This window comes from Fundulus heteroclitus, chromosome 6 (genome assembly GCF_011125445.2).
Source record: "Fundulus heteroclitus isolate FHET01 chromosome 6, MU-UCD_Fhet_4.1, whole genome shotgun sequence".
Lineage (NCBI taxonomy): Eukaryota > Metazoa > Chordata > Actinopteri > Cyprinodontiformes > Fundulidae > Fundulus > Fundulus heteroclitus.
In genome coordinates, this window is record NC_046366.1 from 30,823,001 (window position 1) to 30,838,000 (window position 15,000).

General features: G+C 40.7%; 1 protein-coding gene across 2 annotated transcripts in view; it reads right to left on the reverse strand.

Annotated features, from left to right (window-relative positions):
- Nucleotides 1-1,846: 1,846 nt before the first annotated feature.
- The window catches only part of kirrel1b (kirre like nephrin family adhesion molecule 1b), a 133,111-nt gene continuing 119,957 nt past the window's right edge, over nucleotides 1,847-15,000 (reverse strand). Inside the window, exons 14-15 of one of the 2 annotated variants that reach the window (XM_012879398.3) lie at nucleotides 13,091-13,165; nucleotides 1,847-8,500 (exon numbers count right to left, since the gene is read on the reverse strand). In XM_012879398.3, the coding sequence (XP_012734852.2) occupies nucleotides 7,886-8,500; nucleotides 13,091-13,165 (690 nt within the window). In that variant the 3' untranslated portion in view covers nucleotides 1,847-7,885. Of the gene's footprint in view, nucleotides 8,501-13,090; nucleotides 13,202-15,000 lie in introns of both variants that reach the window. The other variant, XM_012879389.3, reaches the window with a different exon arrangement.

A 15,000-nucleotide genomic window follows, 5' to 3' on the forward strand; every position in this document is an offset into this window, starting at 1 on the left:
CTCGACAACATCAAGCAGAACATCGTCTTGATCCCTCATGCAGAGAACAGACAGGCTCTGCAGCTAAATGAGTGACAAGCTCGCTGTTTCGGCTCCTTACACATGTTCTAAGGCCATACGATACCTCCTTCAACATCTGTCCAACATTTAACTAGGGTTTGACTGACAGACAGTATGATTCTTTTCTTAAATAATCATGATTTTATTTCTTTTAATCAGTCTATATTATGAATTGGCTCTCTTTCTGAAATTGCAAATGGGGAAAAAAGAGGCTGTTACCTTAAAAACAGTAATGTAGATTGAGCATTCATAACGTTTCTGCATTCTACTCCCTCTACAAGGACACCTTTGGCTAATTTAGTAAAAGTAGAAAATTATTTTCAAGAGGAAAGGCCTATAATATGATTTCTTTTTATATAGTAAGTAACTTATTGCTTTAAGGCCAACATATCATTTTTATGCATTTTCCAAACCTAATTTTTGCCTGAACATCTTGGACTGAAAGTTGTATTTATGGCCAAAACAGGTCTAATTCCTAACTCAACAAAGCAGAAATCAAATCCAACTACCCAGCTATGCACGCCACGTTAAGCATTTGGCATGTTTGGGTGAGTGGATTTTCATTAGTGCTGTCAGTGTCTGGACAGTGCAGCATGATATTAGCTAACATTTTTCAGTAGGTAATTATCCATTTGCATAGCACTCAATGAAAGTCTGGAGCAGTTGTAAATATGTGCGTTTTAGACTTCATCTTTAAGTTCCAATGATTATGTGGCAAAACTTTTATCTATGTACTTAATATCTGTCGCAGCGTCTCTTAACTCTCAATTAATTTATGTTTGCTACACTATCAGATGCAGGAAAAGCAATTTTGGAGTCTCATTTACTTAAAGCCACTTGTACCCTTATGCCATAGAAATGTAAACAAGAAAATACGTAAAGACGTGTTGTCATCTAACTTCTTTAGGATTTGCAGAGTGCTTTGTGCTTGACAAACTAAAATAAGTACCGTATTTTTCGGACTATAAGTCGCATTTATTTAGAAATTTATTTCACACAATCCAAGACTAAAAACTGACATTTAATCTAGTAAGGCAATTTATTAAATTACACAGCTGTATCCCCAGTCTGCTGAATAATATAAAACATAGGAGGTTGAATTAGCATAATAAGCTACCGACTTGAAACCGGAACGTTTATGTCAGCGCATTTCAGCGTAGCGGCCTGTTACGCTGAAAGTTGTCAAAATTACGCCTAAATTAGACTGTGAGCGTAACGGTGCTACGTGCTAAGCTAACAGTACAACACGGATGTTTGAGAGCAACATAAAGCTCACTTGCATCAGCAAAGTTGTAAACCGCCCGGACAACAGACCTGTAAGCTAGCGCTAGCTGTTATTAGCTTGACGGACAGCCCAATAACAGGGTTCTTTCTCGGTCTGGGTCCTACAAGCCACACCACGCAACGCTCCGCTGCATGAATGCAAACTAAAACAGTGAAACAACGTACAAACGTGTGCTGTCTTTGTTGTCTATAGGTTAATGTTTCAATAAATGTTCAAGTGGTATAATTTTCCCCAAGACTAGTGCGCCCTCTTGTGGCTATAGACGGTAATGTATACTACTTGGTTCATGTTGGTCAGTATCAATTACCATTTAAAATTGAAATACAAGTCGCAGGATCGGCCAAACTATGAAAAAAGTGCAACTTATTGTCCGAAAAATATGGTAAGTTTAAATTGTATTCCTCTATTGTAGTTCATTATTTTCGATTCCCCAGTTTAAAATTACCTATTGTATAATTTTAAATGCTTACAGGTTCAGATTTACTGTTAAAATATTTTAGGTTTTTTTTTTAGAAAATGCTTCCGAAGGTTCAGATTTGGCTGCAGAGGTAAGTTGTTACATTTCAGGACAGAAATGGTTTAGTTACACAAAAATCACTGAAACCATATCAAATATTAACCCTGACAACTTCTGCCTTTTATAACACATTAAATTGCATCAATGTTCTACCTGATTAGTTCAGATTCCAAGTAACATTTTCTCATCACCTTGACATGTTTTGTTTCATCTATGTTCCAGTCTAAAGCACTTTTTTTGCTCTTTCATGCAACACCAACCAACTGGGGTAGTTGCTAGTTGTAGGTATCAGGTTTGTTGCACCTTTTTTTTGCATTTGAATATACAATAATTAAGAATAATGATGAAATGATGATTTAAAAACTATGGGTCATGGAGAAGTGCCACATTAGACCAGTTTTCCTCTGTGTTAAAAATAAGGTTTGATATAATGACATATTTAAAAAAAAAAAAAAAAAACATGGCAATAACTGTATTTAAAGCTACCAGATTACACTAAAATATTTGAACGGTAAAATAATATTTACCAGGGAAATAGCATTTTCAGGCTCTGTGTTGCTGTGTTCAGGAGTGATCTCCTTCATACCAGCAGGTGTGACCGGCTAAGATATGAAATTATCAGTCAAACCCTAATTTTTTCTTTCCATAGTATGGAAATATGTTTCTAATACCTTGGGTTATATTTGCCCCCACACACACAAACACGCACACGCACACACACACACATGCATCTTAAAAGTTGGACACTGAAAATACATTTGTATGTGTGAAACACATTCCTCCACACATATACCCAGTCACACTCAATCATAGAGTCACAATAATCACAAACTGCTGCTGCATTTGTACGTCTGCTCAGTTGATGTTTTTTTTTTTTTTTTGGCACTCACTGAAAGGTTCAACACAGTAAAACTGGATGTCAAGACACTGCAGAAACTCTGGGTCAGCCCGGCCCAGCATGGGTCTGGCCCGGTCCTAGTCTGGGTTGGCCTAGTTGAGGCTGACTTCAGGCTATTTGTAGCATGACCGACAAGTTGTTTGGGCCACAGATGTTCAATACCCAACTTTTTTTTTTTTTTTTTCATGAGTTTGTTTAATTAGACCACAACGGGGAAAAAAAAAAAAAAAAACATGTGTTTTATAAGACAGGCCACTTTGGACAAGTGCTTTCTTCAACTGGTGATATAAGACCACAAAGCAAATAACGAAAAATACAAAATACATATTTGGTTAAACTGAAATAAATCAGAGAGATGCTGAAATGGATATCATGAACTTGTGAATATTTATATTTTCTATAAAATGGACACCAGAAATATAAGCAAGCTAAAAATACATACTTACACTATACTGTGTTATAGTGTTACTTTATGACAGAAATTTGGAAGAAAGCAGCAAGAGAGAGGTTTGCAATAATGATTGGATTTCTTTTCTTTGTGAAGGCAGTTTTGACTTTAACATTTGGAAGCTGGCAGATGGCTTTTAATTTGACACATGGTAGCAAGTTCGAAAGAAATGATCGGCACACATTGCACAGAGAAAAACACATGGAAGAAGAGAGAAAAGACACGGAATAACAACCTAATGAGGTAAAAGTTGCCATATTCCTTTCTTATACAGCTACAGGAGCACGACATTGCTGTTTTAATTTACTGAGATCCACCTGCGCGTTTGTCCACTGCTGTGCCTTACACCTTAGCATCGGCCATGTGTGTTTACCGTCTTATGTGAACTCTAATGTCAACAGACTGTCACCAGAGGTATTAAATAAGTACCTGTATGGATTAGCTGTGCATTCAACAGCCTTAGCACCTCCCCTGTCAAATTCACTCATCCTTCCACAAGGTTGTAACAAGACTGCAAGTCAGATGCAAAATACTGCTCAGCTACAACTCTGTAAAAAGGTTGTAAATAGATTATGGTGTGCAGTACCATGGGTGTGATCACCGTTTAAAATTTAAGACGCTCTCCTGCTGGCGTTCTACCCCTGCAGAAATGGTTTACATCATGACCTTAGAGCCACAAGGTTGCCTCTGATATACAAAACGGCGTGGCTGTGGTTTTCTTTCTGTGCGTTTATAGAAAACAAGGGTAATAAACACATTTTTATAGCCCCTCTGCAGACAATTACCATAATGTACCATGAAGGGTTGATGGGGCGGCTGATAAATAATAGTCAATGATTGCTTCTGGAGTGGCTGATAGCCTCTGCAGCCTGGGGTCTTATTTAATGCACAATCATTTTTAACTGCTCCAAAATGTAGAATACAGATACAAGTGAGTGACTCCTTATTGCTTTCTGTGCCTTTTAAATTTATCTGCCCAGTGAAGCATGCAGGATGGGAACTTTCGAAAAAGGTATTAAATGAAATATTGAATATACCATTGATGGATGGAATAGAAAAGGTTCATTGTCTTAATGCTCTTCAGGAAAAAAAAAAAAGCTGCATTGGCCACATAGAAGCTTTTAACTTGGAGATCGTGATTATTGACACACTTTTCTTGTTTTCCACTAAACAAATTCTTGTAACCATAAAATATGAAGTTTTGAGTCGGTATGATGATGAAGAGAGCGATCTAGTCGAATCTCATTAAGCTCAAAGTGCAAACATAAATTATTTCAATCCACTTGGGGGGTTAATTGCCAAACAATGAAACAGTTTTTCTATTATTTTAAATATTAATATTTATATTAAATCTAAGGGTAGAAGATGAGATTAGGAACTACGATACGAAGTACGTTAATATGTTTGGGGGAACACTGACACTACACTGAGGTGTATGAAAATAGCTATTGTCCACATTAACATTTGGGGTCATGTGAAAAACCCAACTTTTAATTTGAGTACATTTCAGCGGGGAAAGATAACCCTATATTGAGAAATAATAATTTTCCTAAAATCACTGTTGCAGCACTTTTAGACTTTTCCCTGTAACATTTAATCAAAAACTGCAACTGAATAATTTTTTATGGCGTCTGGGATAAATAAAATACAAATCAATAACTATTTTGCCTTGGGTTTTTAAAGCCATTGCACCCTGTCGGCGGGTAGACGCCTTGGCCTACCTCCAGCTCTTTCCCCCTGAAGCAATCACACTTTAAATAAAAACTTCTTCTGAAGGAACGACTCTCTGAACAGAAACTATACTTTTGCACTTTTAATCTAAACAAGGCAGAGAAATTATTACAGAGATCAGCGATGGGGCTCGAATGATGGCTACATTTGCTTTTTAAAGAACTGAGGTAAAGCCCTAAGTGTGCATGTTGCCCCCAAGATAAGGGTCTTTTTTTTCCCTTTATCCATATCAATGTATGTCACATCTGTGACGTACATAGTGTCTGTATGAATCATCCGGTAAATTTACAGAACAGCCTTCAAAAGCTCTAACAATCTGTAGCTTCATCTAATATCTAACAGGTATAAATGTGTCACAACACAAAAAAACTATTTCTTATAGAAACACCTCAAGATGGGAAAGAGCAGAGAACAAGCTATTCATCTATGTCAGACATAGGTTGAACTTCATAACATAGGAAACTGTTACTCATCTAAACCATTTAGACCAACTTGCACTGTGTCAAATAATGCTGGAGAAAGATCTAAGTTTATGTTGCCAACATATAAAACAACTGATGATATGGGGGGAAAAATCCAAAGCTCACTGCTAAAGGCAGATGAGAATGAAAGAAGCCACAGGATCATGATGTTTTGTTCTTCCATCAGAAATCTCTATTGGGGCTCTCACTGCTTTGGTCACATTAGACTTAGAGCGTCCTGGTGGGTCTGATGTGAAATGAATGACAAATGTGTAGAAAAGCTATTTATACCCACTGATAAGTAAGGCAATAGCTCTGTGATGCTGTGGAAGTAAGTGTCTGTTGTCCTTGGAGGTATTTTAGAGTGGATGGCATCATGAACTCTTTGAAGTTCCAGGACATTATGAACACAAATCTGGTGGAAAATTGGAAATGGGTTGTCACTGGGTCTTTCAGTAGGATGATGATCCAGAAAAAAAATGGTCAAATGATCAGAAATTACTCACCAAGGAAAGCAAAGGGGGGAAGCCAAGAATCTGGGTGATTTCTACCATAGAGTTTTTGCTTTTTGCATAATTATTTTCCCTCTGGAAATAAATGTACTCAAATTAACCGATGGGTTCTTCTGGCATTTTAAAACTGAGAGTATGCGACAGCAACAAAATATCTTTTATTATTAATATTATTATGGCTTTTTACATATCTTTAGCCGGGGTGCTTATAACTGAGGAGCTATACGTTAAAATCGAACAGCTGTCTCCACAGATAATAGTTTGACAACATATCCGACCACAACCTAGAGGAGGAAGAGGAAATTGCATGGTTTATCCCCTTAGATTTTCAAGTTTCGAGAACCAAGTTCTGCTTTGAAGGCCAGTTCCGCACACACCAAAACCCGACATAACACTATGAAAAACTCGCAGACATAAGACACCGGCAAAGTTGCTGTTGCAGAGAGAAAATCAGCATACTTACAAATAGTACAAAGTACCATATGAGCTAGATAGAACCCTCTCTACCTCACTTTGATATGTTAGACTACATTTAAACCTTCTTCGTCGCTTCCCAAGTCTACAGAACTGCTCCGATCGAGCAGCTGCTCGTTCCCGGCCCGTCGTTTTGAATGTCGTCACCAGCTTTAGAAAAAAGGCAGTCCAGTCAGAAGACAGGAAGTCAAAGAAAGAGTCTCACGGCAAACAACTATATCCACAGCAGGCGTCTGCTCCGGCTGGATATTTGTTGTTTCGAGGTGAAGCTCTTTAAGTTTTCTACTTTAAGCCTACCACATTAAAAACCAACTCTGTTTTAAAGGAACCCGGACCGCTTCCGACCATAACGCCCACGTTACACATTAAAAAGTTAGTGTCACCCAAAATGCTGAACCTTTGGTCCACAACTCCTTATAAAAATATTATAAAATGTTTCTGAATGCCTTTTTTTTTTCATATGCTTCAGTATAAATATGGAAAAAAATCTATTCTACTGTGCAAGTGAGAGGAACAAATACATTTTTAAACACTTGAGGGTGGGGGAGGTATCTTTTTGCAGAAATGTATAGAATGAAAAGGCGCTCCCACCACACCTTGTTTCACAAACACTGCCTTTAGGATTAATTTCGGGTGAAATATTAGGTATAGAAATGGACGACGATGACAAGATACACAATACAAGGAGGAGGAGGAGTAAAGAGACGCTTGCTACTGCTCCTTTTGTCGTGTACGATATCCTCTTACCCAGAGCACCTCATTGTCCGCGCTTTGAAAAAAAAAAAAAAAGACACCATTTTATTTTTTCTGTTGGCACATAAAAAACTGGCACTCTGATCAATCCAAATGCATTGTCCCACTCAAATCAAGGTAGATCTTGTAAGAAAAAAAGCCATTAAGTATGTCTTAGTGACAAGTGCCAGCGATATTTGTGGTCCAAGCTGCCTCTTTTGCTGCAAATGTTTTTCCAAAGAGATGTGGTTGTATGTCTGGGTTTATGTGTTCAGCAATGTGAATCAGAAAATGCAAAAAAAAAAGAAAAAAGTGTGGTTTAGTGAGAGGTTTGCTGTTTATAGTTTTATACAAGAAATATAACTTTTAAATGACCCAAATTTAACATTATTTACAGAGACGGGAGTGTTTGGGAGGGCCGTGTGATTGGGGAGGTGGACCAAGAGCGGTTGGCAAAGTGCTCTTCTTCTCTTTTCCTCTCCTGATCTCGCGTTTGCTTTTGTTGATGGATGACCACTACAGGCAGGAAACTTGCGTCAAATCGGTGTGAAGATCACTGCATGTATTGCTTTTTTTCTGTGTAGTATGTGATGTTCCTAAATGTTGGCTATTGTAATGGTGTAAAAAAAAAAAAATGTTTTCCATGCAGTGATTTCCATGGAAAAGGAAAACAGCTTCACGTACAGAACTGTACGGCAGGTTTTTATACAGGATGTGATAATACTGCTGATGCCGAAAGCAAATCCAGGAAAGCGTGTTCGGGTTCCTCACACGTGAGTCTGCATTCGTTGCGTGTGTTTTTGGGAATAGTCAGAGGGCGGGGACGAGTACGAGAAGCGAGTGGAGCTCCCATACTTTGCCAAGCCTGTTTCGGGACTTTGCTGTCCTGTTCCCGGGCCCGACCCGGTCCCCTGTCCCGTTGGATACATCTCATAGGCCGGCCCTTCCTCTATGGTCGGAGCGAAGCCCATACGGTAGCTGGGATACTGAGAGGAATATCCGTAGCTGTCGTATGGCAGTTGGGTTGAGCTGTCCAGCAGGCCACAGTCTCCCCCAGGGTAATCGCCTGGTGATGGCAGGGCAGGATTTGGAGGAGCTTCCTGCCTCTGTGCTACCCTGGAGAAGGTGTTGAACTGGGCGTAAGTGGCATGGGACATCCTAGAGGGTGGCCGAGGGTCATAGCAGCCCGCCCTCGAGCCTGGCACCGCACTGGGAGGAACTGCACCCCCGGCTGCGGCCGACGGTCCGATGGAAGTGGCCCCGCCTGGCCCGGCGTTGGGGTTGGGTGGGCGAAACTCTCCCTGGTAGTGGACAACGCGGGACTGGGGCCGCGCCTCGTCGTGGGTGGTGGCTCGGACGTTGTAGTAGCCATTAGTTGGATCCTGTGGTCGGGCAGAAAGAAATTTGTCTTATTAAATACCCTTTCATGCATTTCAGTTCTTGCTCACTTCAACGTTTGAGTGAGGTTTGTATCTCAGTGTAAGTGCGGTATTGTTGTTTCATGCCATGTTGTGAAATGTAATGATTTCTGAATGATGCAGCACACAGTACATAAACTCCTAGGAAACGCTGTGAAGCCTCAAGACAATACATAATTATTTTCTAGGTCTTCTCTGCCTCATTGGGGTGTTTACCATCGCCTCCCATGGTCTTTGCAGTAATATTCCTTACCATGCCTGCAAACCTGAAAGATGCCACACTAAGCTTTGTCACAATCCTACAAAGATCTTCCCATTAAGCATTTTTGCATTTATCTAACAAATCCACGTTTTCTCTAACATTCAAAAATATTTTTTTTAAATATTACACCGGTGATCACAGTCAATGAGAGAACGTTTCGGCTGCTTCAACTAGTCGTATCGTAGAAGAGCCTTCATCCGGTTTGAACGGTGGAAAGTGAAACAACTTGATAAGCCAGAATGGCTTTACTAAATCCAACTGAAAGTGCAGTGATGTGACACCTGGATCTCATTAGATCAAAATATTGCTATTATCACGGGCACACCCACCCGCTCAACATTTAGGCCTACAGCCACATCATTAGCACTGTACTTTATCAGATAAAAGATGCCGCGAGAACTGTTATAACGCTTAAAAAAACGATGGAGGTTCTGTTCATTTCACCTTTCCTCTCCATTGCCGTGAACTGTCTGACTGAAGAGATCAAGGCGAAACAAAATGACTTTTATGCTGTAAGTTGGACGGTAATATTTTGCTAGTTAAGAAAAAAGAAAAAGCTACTAATGCTCATTCAACACATCATCTAAGACATCTGGGAGGCACAATGTTTTTACTATTATTCAAATTTTCCCAGTTAATTATCATTGCAATTGCAAGCTATGGTCCTGACCGAAGTATTTGTAATTACTTAAATTATCTGTATCAAAGTGCCATAGTAAACTCAAACCCAAATTCCTGTTATTTGTGTAGCATCTGAAATATGATACAATCTTCTTTCTTCGCTCAGATACATGTATGTTTATGAAGCAGAACATCTTTCTCGTCACCACACAATTAACATGGACTGCACTAAAATATACAATATCAACAAGTCATAATCAAAAATAATTTCCCTACTTATTATTTTATATCATTGTCTGTCCAGAAACAGAAGGAGGATGTGGCAGCTATGTATAGAAGCTGTTATATTTGAACACCATTTTTCCATGGTAAGCCTTGTTGCCCCTCTGAGCTCCATTGTGCCCCCCAGATGGGAACCAGTGTCTTAGATGATTGGTTGAATGAACATTATAGTAGCTTTCTTAACAGAGTTAACCCATTTAACAGGAGCAGATTAAGCCTGTTCTGCAGAAACTCCGGCGAGGACAACATGCAAGTCATGAAAATTAGATAGCAAAGACCACAGCATCATGATATTCACTGGAGTGAGAGTGAAGTGGGACACAATAACAATACTAATGTAGACCAGGCTCTACTATAAATATTTTTTTCTTTTGCCGCTCTTCAAAAACTACTGCGTTTTCAAGCATATTCATACTTCAAGTATTGGATTGGGGCTTTATATTTGGGCTTCATGTGGGCAAATAATGTATCTAATATTAAATGACTCAAATCAGTGTTGGGAATAACAAATTGTTAAAAAAATACAACAATATTTTAACCAAGGCTTAAAACAGTAGATTTGACTAATTTAAAACTAAAGACAGGTGGGAAAAAAACAACATATTTTTGTGGCTCTGGAATGAACGTGTCAATATCTCGCTTAAGATGCGGCTGATTATCTATGAACAAAATTAAGACTTTTGCATTTTTGAATCTATAAAATAGAAGCTGCTAAAATAACATCTTCTGCAGAATCCTATGAGGACAGTTATCCATCTTGCTCTCAGACAGACGCTTCAGAACTGGACAAGGACCAGCAGACTGACGAACGGCTTTATCTCTGGAGACGTGACCCTCGCTATCCCCTACACACAAATTCATACACACTCCTAAACTCCTGATCCCCTCACTGATCAAAGACCATTACTACTGAACTGCTGGACTGTTCTGCACGTGCAATCAGTTTTCACAGCACAATGCACCGAATATTGCTCTGGTTTAGTAAGATTATGTAGCTACTGCTTATTATGCACTGTTTAAAGCAGCAGTGGGTCATTTTTGTATACATGTATTTTCTGCATGTTTGTTAAAACTGTCACTATATCCTGACAGTAAAATATGAGACAGGTAATCTGAGAGAAAAAAATCAATCTCCTCTGCGTTCTCCCAGTGGTCCTGCTGCCATTTGCAGAAATACACCGCTCCCGGTCAGAAACAACCAATCAGAGCCAGGAGGAATGTCTTAGCAGGGGAAATCACGCTGCTCTCACCGCCTCCCCCGCACAGCGCTACCGTCATTCAAGCTCAAGATTGCTGTTGGGCTGCAGCTGTGTGGAGAAATGATGGAGAAACAACCTGCTTTACAGGAAAAAAAAATGCAGATTTGTTGAGTGGCACCTGCTCAGAAAACAAAGACAGGTAAACAGTGGAGCAGCATGACAGGCTCTGCTGTGGCGACATAGATGTGAAGGGAGGGTTGTAGCACCGCAGAAAGCAAGGGCGAAGGACTGTAAGGTGTGCTTGCTTGGTCGTGTCAGATGAGCGTTCACACTGAGCCTGTTTCTGGTTCTGCTGGAGGTTTTCCTTCCTGTTAAAGGGGGAATTTTCCTCTCCACTGTCGCTTCATGCATGCTCAGTATGAGGGATTGCTGCAAAGCCATCAACAATGCAGACGACTCTCCACTGTGGCTCTACTCTCTTTCCTTAGAGAGCAAACTTTTTGACCAATCTGGATGATTTGATTGAATTTTACTTTTTAAAAGTGCCTTGAGATGACATGAATTGTGAATTGGCGCTATACAAATAAAATCGAATTGAACTGTTCAAATTTTCAGGCTAAGCCCACAGTTTTCTCAAAACTCCCTACTCCGGATTCAAAGATCTCTCTGTATGTATTTCCGTCCGTCCGTCCGGTCCTTCGGGGTCGGGTCGCGGGGGTAGCAGCTTCAGTAGGGAGGCCCAGACGTCCCTCTCCCCAGCCACTTGGGCCAGCTCCTCAGGAGGAATCCCAAGGCGTTCCCAGGCCAGCCGGGAGACATAGTCCCTCCAGCGTGTCCTGGGTCTTCCCCTGGGTCTCCTCCCGGTGGGACGTGCCCGGAACACCTCTCCAGGGAGGCGTCCAGGAGGCATCCTGACCAGATGCCCGAGCCACCTCAACTGGCTCCTCTCGACGTGGAGGAGCAGCGGCTCTACTCTGAGTCCTCCCCGGATGACTGAGCTCCTCACCCTATCGCTAAGGGAGAGCCCAGACACACTACGGAGAAAACTCATTTCAGCCGCTTGTATCCGGGATCTCGTTCTTTCGGTCACGACCCAAAGCTCGTGACCATAGATGAGGGTAGGAACGTAGATCGACCGGTAAATCGAGAGCTTGGCCTTTTGGCTCAGCTCTCTCTTCACCACAACGGATCAGTACAGCGCCCGCTTCACAGCAGACGCTGCACCAATCCGCCTGTCGATCTCCCGCTCCATCTTCCCCTCATTCGTGAACAAGACCCCAAGATACTTGAACTCCTCCACTAGGGGCTGTATTTACTACTGTATGTATTTAGATAATACAATTTATCATCTGCCTATTTACTTTACTTTACAAATTACGTTCTAGTTCCTGTGTATGGTCTACTTAAATGTAACACACAAATCCATCTGCCTATTATGTGCATAGGACAACAATCATTCATGGCGTATGCTTTGATCACTCATCTGTGTATAAGGTTTCATCTGTAAATATTGACCCTATGCTATGAAAAAATGTGTACCATACCTCTTATATACCACATAATTGATGCTGCATGCACTTTCTGCTTATTGCACTTCTGGTTAGATACTAAACAGCATTTCGTTGCTCTGTACCTGTACATGCGTAATAACAATAAAGTTGAATCTAGTCTAATCTAAAAAGAAAAGAGCAATATCAGGGAAAGGTAAATGGGTGTTTCACAATATCTTTTACTGAACCAGGAATTTAAATGAACAAATAAACAGTTATTTTTTATTTATTTTTTTACATCTAGATAAAACATAATAAAACAATTTCCTGGTCTGTAGACGTTCAGACGGTCACCTTGCTAAGCCACAAATACTGCTTCTCTGCACACAGCAGCAAGGAATTACAAGCAAGCAAGGAACTACTTCTATAAAAAGCTGTATAGATAAGGGGATTTTGTTTCCCAGCACAGTTTAAAAAGGCATGATAAATAAAAGTTTTGTTGTTGTAAACAAGAACCTTTGGACCGGTTTTGAAAATGCTTTGCTGGAGGAAAAACAAGACCTTACAGGAACCGGGAGATGAACTTGACCACAAAACTCATGCAACATGCAGGAAATGATGCCAAAGATGCTGCAGATAATTGTTTTCCCGAAAACCCCTGGTGTCAGCACGTGAAAACCTCTTCGCTGACTCATCTCACCTTGAGCTCGTACTCCTCCCGCGTGTCGCTCTCGCTCCTGATCTCCTGCTTCAGGTCCATGTCGTCTTTGAACGGCTGAGTGGAGGGAGAGAGGGAAACAGAGGGCAAAAACTAAACCATCAAACAACAAAACACACACACGGAAAGAGGGAGGGTGAAGAAAGGAAAGAAGGAGGACGACAGGGAGGGAAGAGGAAAACAGAGTTTCAGCTTTTTCATCCCAGGAGAGTGAAAGACGAGAAACGGTTAGAGTAGTCGGGAGAATAAAGGGTTCTGGGCCGCGGTTTGAAACCTTCTCAAAGGGGCGCCGCCGATTAGATTCTCCGGGACAGCCGCAGATTTTCTAAAAGGAGCACAATGTTAAAGTGAGTGTGTATTTTGGATTGGATTGGTTTTTGTTTGTCCGTGGGTTCAATAATAGTGTATGATGATGATATGATATGATACAGTAAAACACAGGTGTCAAACTCAAGGCCCGTGGGCCAAATCCGGCCCGTCAAGGTAAATTATCCGGCCCTCGAGAGCCAGAAAAAAAGGCGTATATCCTTTTAAAGTGTATAAAGTGGCTAAAACTGTGCCTCCTATAAGTGTAACTCACCCCAATATCAACTTTTTTTGCAGATAAACTGTATAAACCGGGCCTAATGGTGCTACTTTTATGTTACTGAGCATTTTGTATACTACTATTTGAACTGGAATGAAATTATGCAATGAAAAGTATCGTCTCTACACATGCAACCGGCCCTTTTAATAACTTCATGATGCCAAAGTGGCCCCATATATAAATTAGTTTGAAACCCCTGCAGTAAAAGAATAGATTTCTTTTAGTATGTTGTAATATAGGAGATTTCAAGAGTCTCCTACTACTGAGCAAATATAAAATTGATCATTAGTTTTAATTTGTCTATCTTTTGAACATTTTCCCATTTTTATCACACTCCAACCAAAATGTCTTTTTCGCATTATTGGCAAGTGTGACGTGCACACGTACTCAGTCCTCTCTACCTGGATATGACTAAATTATATATAGTGTGACAAATAGTGAGATTAGGGTGAGAAGTCACCCTAATCTCAGTGTGAATCCAGTTATTCTGTGAAGGCCTCAGAGGTTTGTCAGAGAACAGTAGCGGACAAGCAGCATCATGGAGATCGGGGAATCGAGCAGACGGGTCGTGGGAGAAACGCGCAGGGAGGTTTGTCAATCAGAGGGGCAGCCAAGAGGCCTGCGGTAACTCTGGAGGAGCTGCAAAGATCCACAGCTCAGGTGGGAGACTCTGATGACCTCTTAAAAATGTGGCCTTCATAAAAGAGCGGCAACAAGAAAGCCACTGTTGAAAAGAAGGCTTGAGAGATCTCTGTTTGCTGCAATCCTCATGCGGCACAGCAAATATTTCGAAGAATGTGCTCTAACTGGAATTTCTAACATAGAACATCACCTTGGGAGGAGCATGCTGTGGGGATGGAGGACACTGGTCATATGGTGAAGCTACATGGAGTTAAATTACAGGGTTATCCTTAAAGTTCTTCAAGAGGCTTCTAGAGTCCATCTAGAGTCTGCAAAGGAGACTAGGACACAGGTTCACCTTCCACCTGGCCACAACTCCAAACTGGAGAAAGGCCCAATATGTGGCAGGGCTTCAAAAGTGCTTTCATTTTCAGGAAGCTTTTGAAATAATGGACAAAAATGTCAGTTTGTAGATGTGCAAAGCATTCCCAAAAAAAGTTTCACAAAGTATTGGGAGGTGGAGGGCGGGGGGCAAAAAATAGAATGCGTGCCACAGTTTCAGATTTTTATTGTAACAAAATTAAAAACCATGCACTTTGCTTTGAACAATTATGCTCTACTTCACATGTTGCATAAAGTCTCCCAAAAATACATCGAAGTTTGTTGGTGATATGCGAGAAAGCGT